Raw genomic sequence first — 8,886 nt, 5'->3', positions numbered from 1 at the left:
AGTTCATGGGCCTTTTCATGCCGGACAAGCTTTAGACGGACTGCAGGCCAGGAGGAGGCCAGTACCCCAATGCCCTAGTCACAAGACAGGCCACCATCTGAAGGATCAGGAATAAGGAGCCTGTTCCATAGGCTTCAAGACCAAAGGTAACATCTCTGTCCACGGTGGAAGGACAGAAAGAAAGGAAGCCAGTTCCTGCGACTGCACTTGGCAGCAACGTTAGCAACCCGCTTCATGGCAGGGGGGAGTTGGGAAGATCCTGCCCTTCGCTGCCATGCTTTGGGTAGGGACCAGCAGCCTTCTGGGGAACTTGTCTTCTGCTCCTCACTCAATGGGTGGCTGCGTTTACTCTCCCAGCACAGTCCTGTGGGTCTTCACGGGCCTTCAATGATGAGCCCTTGGCTCAGCAACGTCTGGCCTATGGCAGACGAGTGCTGCCGTTTCATGCTGTTCTTCTGCTACGGGCAGTCACAAAGGTTGCCTGAGAAATTCAGAGGTGTATTGATTCCTACCAGCTTTTGCAGGAGCTTTCTCTTTTCCTCTTGGTGAGCACATTCCCAAAGCCCGAGCGTACGGCTGCACTGCTGTTCTGCCCACTGCAGCTGTTGTGCCACCTCTTCCCGTTCCCGCTTCAGGAGGGAGCTCTGTGCTTCCAGGTCACGCCGAAGGCACTTGACATCCCCTGCAAACACGACAAAGGGCAAGATTCAGAGTCTACTCAAGCAGTAGGACTTTACTGATCTTAAGCCCTTTCAGTGTCAGTCTAGGAGGGACCTGCCCCCAGCTCCTTCTCTCCCCAGGGGCCCAGCGGACAGAGGTGGTTTCATAGCAACTTTTCTGGGCAGGGGGATCACCAGAAACAAAGCGCACGAGGCTCTCACCTTGTATCACCTCCTTGGCCTGCGTGATTGTGTGCACTTGGAGTTGCAGGTGACTCCTGACCATCTCCAGCTGAGAAACGTGCTGCTGAGCCTCAAAGAGGCTGCATTGCACGCTCTCCTTCGCAGACCTACAAATTGTGGAGATGAAGAGAAATCACTTTCTTGCTTCTGACACCCACCCTGGGAGGTTTTCCAGTCAGATGTGGCTCAAAGTCCTGCCGTTTAAATCACTGGAAGGTGACAGAAAAACTCGCTACCTTTACTTACTGCTCCCTAAGCAGGTGGTAGCCCAAATGACTTGGTTCTCTTTAAAGAGGAAGAGGGACCCCCAAAGGAACTTGGCAGGTTAGAGAGGTGGGTGGACATGTCTGGTGAGCAAGAATGCCCAGAGACTGTAGAGAAGTCAAAAGACCTTTCCCTGCTGCTGCTGTAACCAACTCTAGGTCCTGCACATGCAGCCCTTCAATCCTGTCCCTCCCACCACGAGGTCTCCTCCCTGCCTTTACCTGGCCTCTGCCAGCTGCTCTGAAAGGCCTTGTAGGTCCCGCTCCAGGGCTGCCACTCGGGCCTCTAGGGCAGCCCTCTCATGCACCAGCAGCTCCTTCTCTCTGGTCACCTGGGCCAGGGCGTGCCCTTGGCAAGAGAAGTCCTGGAGCAGCTGCTCCAGACCCCTGCTAGCTGACTGGGGCTGATGGCAAATCTGAAAGCGGGACAAATGACAGTTAGAGTCCTTCCTGGGGAGCTCTGTGCAAAGAGCCAGACCCTGCCACTTTGGAATCTGTGGGCTCAAAGTTTCAGAGCATCTGCCGCATGGCACACTCTGGGAAATGCTCAGAATGGTCCGCTGTTGCTTTAAGATGGTGAAGACCTGACTGGTGAGGCTGGTGGGGAGAAAGAGGAGCTGGGCCTCTTGCTTATCTTGCCCCTGGCTCCAGCAAGGCCTGAAACCTGAGGGATGTCTGGAGGGAAGCAGAGGTCTCACGCACCGCTGTTGCTTCAGTGAGGCACAGAAGAGCACCACGCCTCTGTAACAGCCAATAGACACGCTCCCTTCCCTGTGGAAAAGCAAAATTGTTAAAAGACAGGCTCACTAAGGAGCCAAGGAGGCGTGCAAAGACCCTCGGATGAAGTTCAGAGAGCCTCTGCTGCCACCTGCGTGCCTGGAGGAGGAGCAAAGCGTTGATTCTACCTCTTTTGTCAATTGTGAATTCTCAACAATTTTGTCAACAGCTGGGATGCAAGGGCGGGTATTTTCTGCTAAATTCCCATGCCCATAACACAACACATACTAATACCCAGGGCTGCCACAAGGCACAGACACTGCTAACTCCAAAGGGATGTGTAAGGTGCTACAGGCTTGCCTGGGACCAGAACAGCTCCTTCCCCACAAACGTTCCTCCCCCAGACGACATGTTTTCCTACGACAGTCCTTCCAGAACTGACAGCTTACAAACTGAAACTCTAGTGCTGGAAACTTTCAGGAAAGGTTGAGCAAAAGCAGCTTTGCTTGCTGAAGGAAGTGAGACGACACCAGAATACTCCTCCTCAAGAGGAAGGTGTCACCTCCTTCAGTGTGTCAAGCAGCAGCATGCAATGAGGGGAGGCTTGGCAGGGAGCAGCCCAGTCATTTCTAAACTCAGGGAAGTCCGACTGAAGACCTCCCTCAGCCTTCTTTACTCCAGGTTGAACACCCGCAGCTCCCTCAGTTGCTCCTCATCAGACTTGTGCTCCAGAACCTTCCCAAGCTCCCTTGCCCTTCTCTGGACACGCTGCAGCCCCTCAATGTCTTTCTAATTGTGAGAGGCCCAAAACCAAACACAGAACTTGAGGTGCGGCTTCACCAGTGCCCAGTGCAGGGTGATGGTCACTGCCCTGGTCCCGCTTCTTTCCAAGAAGGAGAACAAGCCTGAGCCCGCCTTCTACTGCCCGGAACAGCATCTGGGCTGGTCTTGCCAGTGCAACTCCCTCTCCCACAAGTGCCAGCGAGGAAGAAAGTGACCATACCTTTGCCAGTGCCTGGGTAAGGTCAGCTTTCTCCTCCTTCAGCAGATCCTTCTGGAGCTGCCATTCCTCCACTGCCAACTCCCGCTCTGAGAAGGAGGGTTTCCTCTCAACTACCGCCGGCTGCTTTGGTCTGTGAGAACGGGACAGACAAACAAGTCTTGAAGAGCAAAACAGTCTCCTTTCCAAAACCAAGACTACATCCTATGTCCCACAGGTGGCAGCTGCAGTGACTTCCAACAGCCTTCTAGTTGGAATGCTGGAATTCCCTGACTAGAGCTGTGTCACCCTTTGTCCTTGATGCAGGTGAAACACTCGTCCTTGAGAAAGGAAAACAAGCTTCCAGAAATCACAGACCTTTTCCAGGAAGCTCACGTATTCTCAACTGAACAGCTTCCTGCCTGCTGGGTCTTATTCTGCTTTTTGATACATTGGCTAGGAGACTTCCCCAAGGTCTTCTTTGGCTGAGACATACTTTCTAAATCCAGATTACTATTCTCACAATTCCTCTTGCCTTCAGCGGGGAAACAACGAAAGAGCCTGCAAGCTCTAGGGCGAGGAGATGTGTAGGAATCTCCAGGCCAGTAATCACAGGGTCACAGGGTGATTCAGGCTGGCAGGGACTGCAGGAGGCCTCTGGCCTAATCTTCAAATCCAAGTACATGAACCTCTGTTCTTTCAGCCTCTCCCTGTCCCCAGCGGCTCTGGTCTCGTTTGGAACAATTTTTTCCAAGGTTCATAAAGCAAGCACAAGGACAGTGCTGTGCTGTATCTCAGGAGCCAGCCAGCCCTGCCCACGTGCTCCCTTCTCCCCTCTATGCTACAAACGATGGGCAGGCAAAATTTCTTCTTTGATGGGGGTTTCCTAAGTCCCAGCAATGCCCATCCCTGCCCAGAGAAAGCAAGAAAGCTTAACACTCACAGGAGCTCCTGGACACTGAGCCCTCCATCCATCCTCTCCTGCCACTCCACCTTTTCCATCTGCACTGCAGAGTCCTGACTGGTAGAAAGCTCTTCTGTCAGGGCCTGCAAAATGATTGTGGAGTTGGTATGTACGTGTCTCAATAGAAGCAGGGAGCATTTCCCTTCTCTGATCTGCTCAACTGACTTCCCCTGAGTCTTCCAAGGTTTAGGGAACGGCCCTTAGGAACTGCCTGCCAACCCTTCAGACATAACCCTTCCCTCTCCAATGCAGAGCTGGGTAGGATTCTTCTCCCCAGCCTTGGGGCCTGTCAAAGTTAGGGGTGTGGTCTAAGTTGTGCCAGGAGCTACTTAGCTAGTCCATGGAGAGGGACAGCTCCCGCCAGGGGAAAGTGTCTCCTCCGTATCCTGCAAGGCCGTGAAGTGCGTCTTTGGAGCGCTCTGTGCGCTGTCAACAGGGAGCCTGCACAGACACTGTGCACAAACCTGCTCCCTCTTCCACTGGCAGCATGCCAGGACACGGTGCTACCTCTTCTCTGGTACCAAGAGAGATTCACCGACCTCTCAGGATACCAGGAAACCGATGGCTACACGTGAAGGTTCAGAACCCACTTTCCAGGGGTCAGGGGCTGCGGTGGAGCGCTGGTGTCCTAGAGAAACTCCAGCCCTCAGCATCTTCAGCCACAAAGGGCGAGTGCTGTGTGAGCAGAAACGTGCAGCTCTGCACTGCAGCAGAGACAGTGCCAAGCAAAGCTGCCACTTACTGCTTCGGCATGTTCAGGCCGTGGAGTGGCAACACGTGGAGGTGCGTTGGCATGGCCCTCCTCTTTAGCCTCATCTTCAGGAAGAGAGAGAGCCCGAGGAGGTTCTGCTGCTGGTGTTGTGCTCTGTGGACAGACAGCAGCGTGAGGGACCTGTCTTTTAGGACCTGATTTCTGCTGAGCTTCTATTTCCTGCTGGACCGCGGAGAAATCATGAACTTGGATGGAAGGAGGATTCTAAGTCCTTCAAAGTACATGCAACTGGGCTAATTAGACCCATGAGACACTAAGGCATATTCTTGTGAATTGGATATTGCACCCTGGCTGCAATCAGCAAGCAACCTTCTGTCTGCAAACCTTGACTTTTCTCTGTTAAGAAGCTCTTGGATGGAAGATTAGGAAACAGGCAGCGATCCCTTTGCTCCTGCTGATGCAGGCACTGAAATGGACTGTCTTTCAGCCCGCCAGGCTGTCACTCTACTGCAAGAGGCCAAGCTCCCAGCTTGCTCCACAATTCTCAAGCACCAGGAAGGTCAAATGGGCCTTTCCCACTCACCGAAGGATGGGCTTCTCTCCATCCACGTGTGATGTGTCCTGCAAGAGGAAAGGGAAAAGCAACCGGATACTGTTAGAAAACAGTCTGTGCTGGGGAATCCCACAGAACAAGTCAACCCAAAGCGGGAACATGTTCCTGTACTTTTCTTTTTTTTAAGAAATTGCAGGCACTAATTCCCTTTAGCTTGCTGAAGACATTTCCCCAGGAAAGCTCCCCCAGAATCCCCCTTAGCTGTAGCACTTCTATTCTGTCACAGTAGGGGAGCAGCTGCTGGGTTCAGAAGCATACACTTGTTGTGGAGTTTGCACTTCATCACAAAGGGAATCGCTATGTCAGCACAGACAGTAAGTGTCAAGTCCCACAGTCAAATCCTTTATTGAGGGAATGAAGAAAAAAGATGCTCTCCCTCAATTCTGGAGAGAACTGCAGAGTTTTTAGAAGGACTCCTGGCAAGGTCTCCCAGTCGGCATTGTGCAAGTTGAGCCAACCGGACGTGACATGAGGAAATGACAGATTCCTCTGGTACAGCCCACCTTGTGGAGGGAAGGGAAGCCCTGCAGGTTACATTCCAAGTGCTGCCCACACTGTGCTGGCTGGAGAGACCCTCTTCTTAGCTGAAGCTGTTGACAGGAGCTTTACCTAACTAATGCCATCTTTGTGGCAGTTTTGTTTCAAGATGCCGCACCTCGGAGACCCCTCTACTTACTTGTCAGGTGAGTCAAAAAGTAGCCGGAATAGGCCAAAGAAAAAGCCGTGCAAACTGCTCCACAGAGTGGCTCCATCGCTGGAGCGGTGCTGCACACGTCCGCCGACCGTACAACACCAAGAATCGAACAAAAGAACGCTCCCGTCAGGTGCAAACCGTAGGCTGAGACGCCTCGATCAGGAGGATCCTCCTGCACTGAGCCCGCCCAAGAGCTGCTCTGCACTGAGGCCTGCCAGGCACCAGGGTAACCTTCCCTCGACAGTACTGTGACGTGGCAACATCCCATGACATCACAATGGCAGCCACAGCAGGTGGGTTTGTGAATTTATGCAGAGCAACCCAACCTTCTCTACAGCAAACGCAGAAGACGAGCCTGCAGAGTTCTCCTCTGTCCCAAAGCAGTACCAAACTCCCTTGTGGTGCACAACCTTGCCCAGACATGCCAAGACTCTTGCCTATTGGTGGGCAACACAGTGTGTTTGAGGAGCTTTACACTGGACTTTTCACGCTTAGCCACTCCAACACATTTTGCTGAAATGATCACTGCTGTCTGATTGAAAGGGAACCCCCAGCCTGACACAATTCCCTTTCAGCATGCCAGGGAACGCTGCAGGGCAAAGGGTCTGCCTTTCAGCTCTCACAGTCCTGACACTGAGGGGTAGCAGAGCTGCTAAGGAGGTGTCTTTGTTGAGCTCTTGTAGGTTCTCTGCTGTAAATAGAGAGAAAGCAGGCACTCGGAGAACAGGCTGAGAGGTGGATGAATTCCTGGAGGTCTGGTTGAGAGTGGCATTGGAACACTGATGCAATCGCTGAAAGCCCCAGCTCTAGATGGAAACTCTGTGGAGGAAATCTTGCTTCAGTTACCCAGGATAACTCCCTAAATTTGAAAGCCTGCCATTTTCCCCATTTACTGCACGGCTAACACTGACCAGCCATTTGTTGGGCTCGATGAAGGAAGAAGAACACCTTAGTGGGGACAGCCAAGTAACAAACCTACGTCACCCTGCTGCTGCAGAGCTCTGGCATCGCAAAGAAGCCCTTTGGGGTCTGTGACTCACCTGCAGGAGCTTTCCTGGGCACATCTGTGAGGCACAGAGAAGGGACTAGAGTGCACATCCAGAGAGAAGGAAAAGAAAGTGAGAACCCAATGTGGGACGACTTTGAAGGTGGTGGTAGGAGGAAAGCAGTGGGCCCAAATGGGCAAGTGCCATTTAAAAGGGGAGTTACGAGGCAGAGACCAAAGAGATCAGGTGGTGGGCAGGCCTCAGGAAGGCAGGGTGAGGAAAAGAGAAAAGCCAGAACCCTAGGAAAGCTTGAAAGCATCCTTTCCCCTTCCGTCTCTTTCAGCCAGTTCTTTTCTCCCGCGTCAAAATACATTCCTGAGCATTACCGGCAAGGGACTGGAAAAGTCTCCTTTGATTTCCATTCTCAGTTAAAAAATAAAATGAAGAGAGAAAGACCTGGGCTTTTGCCAGTGGGAAATGGTTGGCAAGTGTTTCATTTCAACCCTTCTTTATTCTTTGCTACCAAGTGCTCGGGCGCTCGTTCCATACTAGCACTCTTGCTGTCTGTGTTCTGGAGGGTGATGTTTATCCTCCGTGGAGCCTGGGCTAGGGTTTTCATTCTCATGTTTTCTGCAGTACTGGTTTATGATATGGAGGCATGGAGGTCAATAACTAACAGGATGCCAGTTTGGAGGCAGAAACTGGAATGCTTTCTTGGACTTGCAAGTTCATATTTCACGGGTCTAGGATCTACATATTCAACAGGGGTTGTGACTCTAACAATTTATTACAAAGAGGGGGTTTCAAGGGATGACATAAGGGAAAAACCTGATCTACACAATTTGGGGTTTTCACAGAGATGACATCGGCAGAAAATGCAAGTTACACTTCTTGGGGTCTTAGGAATTACCTTATGGGGAAAAACCCATCTTATCTTAGGGGTATTACATGGGGGGAAGAGGTAACGCAAAGGGAGAGATAAAACACAAAAGGTCTTCTGCACAGGTTTGGTGAGATCAGGGCATGGTTTCAAATCCGCGACATCAACGGATCCTTATCTGGACTCTAGATGGAGATTTTTTCCCAGTCTCTGCCAGCCCAAGGCTTTTGTTGAAACCCAGCAGTTTTCTTCTTCTCATATCCAAATTTTGGAATCCAGCATGGAGGGACAGATGCCTGCTCAGCAAGTTTGCTGGGGACTGTAGTGGGTTGGCTTTTGGATTTTTTAGGCCTTCCTTAGCAAGGGGGGTCAGAAATCTAAGGAAGTATTGCATATCCTCTTTGAGCGTAACACAACATATAAATAAGGCGTAGATAAGAGAGCTGGCTCTCTTCTCTCTTGCGGTGGCTGAAGGCGACAGGTCTCTCCGCAGAGGGTCTTTGCCTGTCTAGGCCAAGACCTGCCTGCTCCGACCTGCCGCTATCTCCGGTCCCTTCGGGAGGCATGGGGAGTTGGCTGGTGCCCTCGCAGTGTTCTGCTGTCCCGTTCAGGGAAGTATTTAATCTGGTTTTTTTGGACTTATTTGCTATCTCTCTATTGAAGGGGTATATTTAGAAGATATTTGTTTTTAGTTTTTTTATCCCTGTTTCCCCCTCCCTTTTCCCTTTTTCCCCCTCGGGAGCTCCCTATCGTGTGTACAATATTTTCAAATGGTATATATATGATTGTAAATATATGTAAATATAAATATATCTAATATCATTCCGTTGGTTTCGATTTCTCTCACTTTCTATAGGGTTTTTCCCCTCTGTCAAACGGGGAGGGAGGTCACCCCAACCCAAGGACAAGCACTGCAGCTCCACGGAAAAGGAAAGAGACTGCAGCTGCACAAATTCTGCTGACAAGCACAGGGGCTACTTCAGTGCCCACAATGAGCACTGCAGCCACTCAATCTCCAGCCACAGGCACTGCGGCCACTTCTGTCCCTGCACCAGGCACTGCATTTACTCGGGGGCCACTCAAACTCCAGCTGCTTCACTCCCTGCAACAAGCAGTGCCACTACCCAAGTTGCAGTGGCAAGCACTGGGGCTACTCAGATCCCAGGGACTGACACT

General features: G+C 51.6%; 1 protein-coding gene across 1 annotated transcript; it reads right to left on the bottom strand.

Annotated features, from left to right (window-relative positions):
- Window positions 1-446: 446 nt before the first annotated feature.
- LOC113978262 (centrosome-associated protein CEP250-like) lies at window positions 447-5,902 on the bottom strand. Its single transcript, XM_027705047.1, has 10 exons — window positions 5,827-5,902; window positions 5,121-5,158; window positions 4,568-4,690; window positions 3,805-3,908; window positions 2,886-3,015; window positions 2,559-2,671; window positions 1,868-1,936; window positions 1,388-1,762; window positions 882-1,009; window positions 447-682 (listed from the first exon to the last, which is right to left on the bottom strand). Exons 1-10 carry the CDS (start codon window positions 5,900-5,902, stop codon window positions 459-461), a joined length of 1,380 nt encoding a protein of 459 aa, XP_027560848.1. The 3' UTR covers window positions 447-458.
- Between the last annotated feature and the right edge of the window lie 2,984 nt (window positions 5,903-8,886).

The sequence above is a fragment of the Neopelma chrysocephalum genome, unplaced genomic scaffold (genome assembly GCF_003984885.1).
Source record: "Neopelma chrysocephalum unplaced genomic scaffold, ASM398488v2 Primary Assembly neopelma1_312, whole genome shotgun sequence".
In the NCBI taxonomy this organism is placed as follows: domain Eukaryota; kingdom Metazoa; phylum Chordata; class Aves; order Passeriformes; family Pipridae; genus Neopelma; species Neopelma chrysocephalum.
The sequence above is the reverse complement of the archived record's forward strand: the minus strand, read 5'-3'. Positions and strand labels throughout refer to the sequence as shown.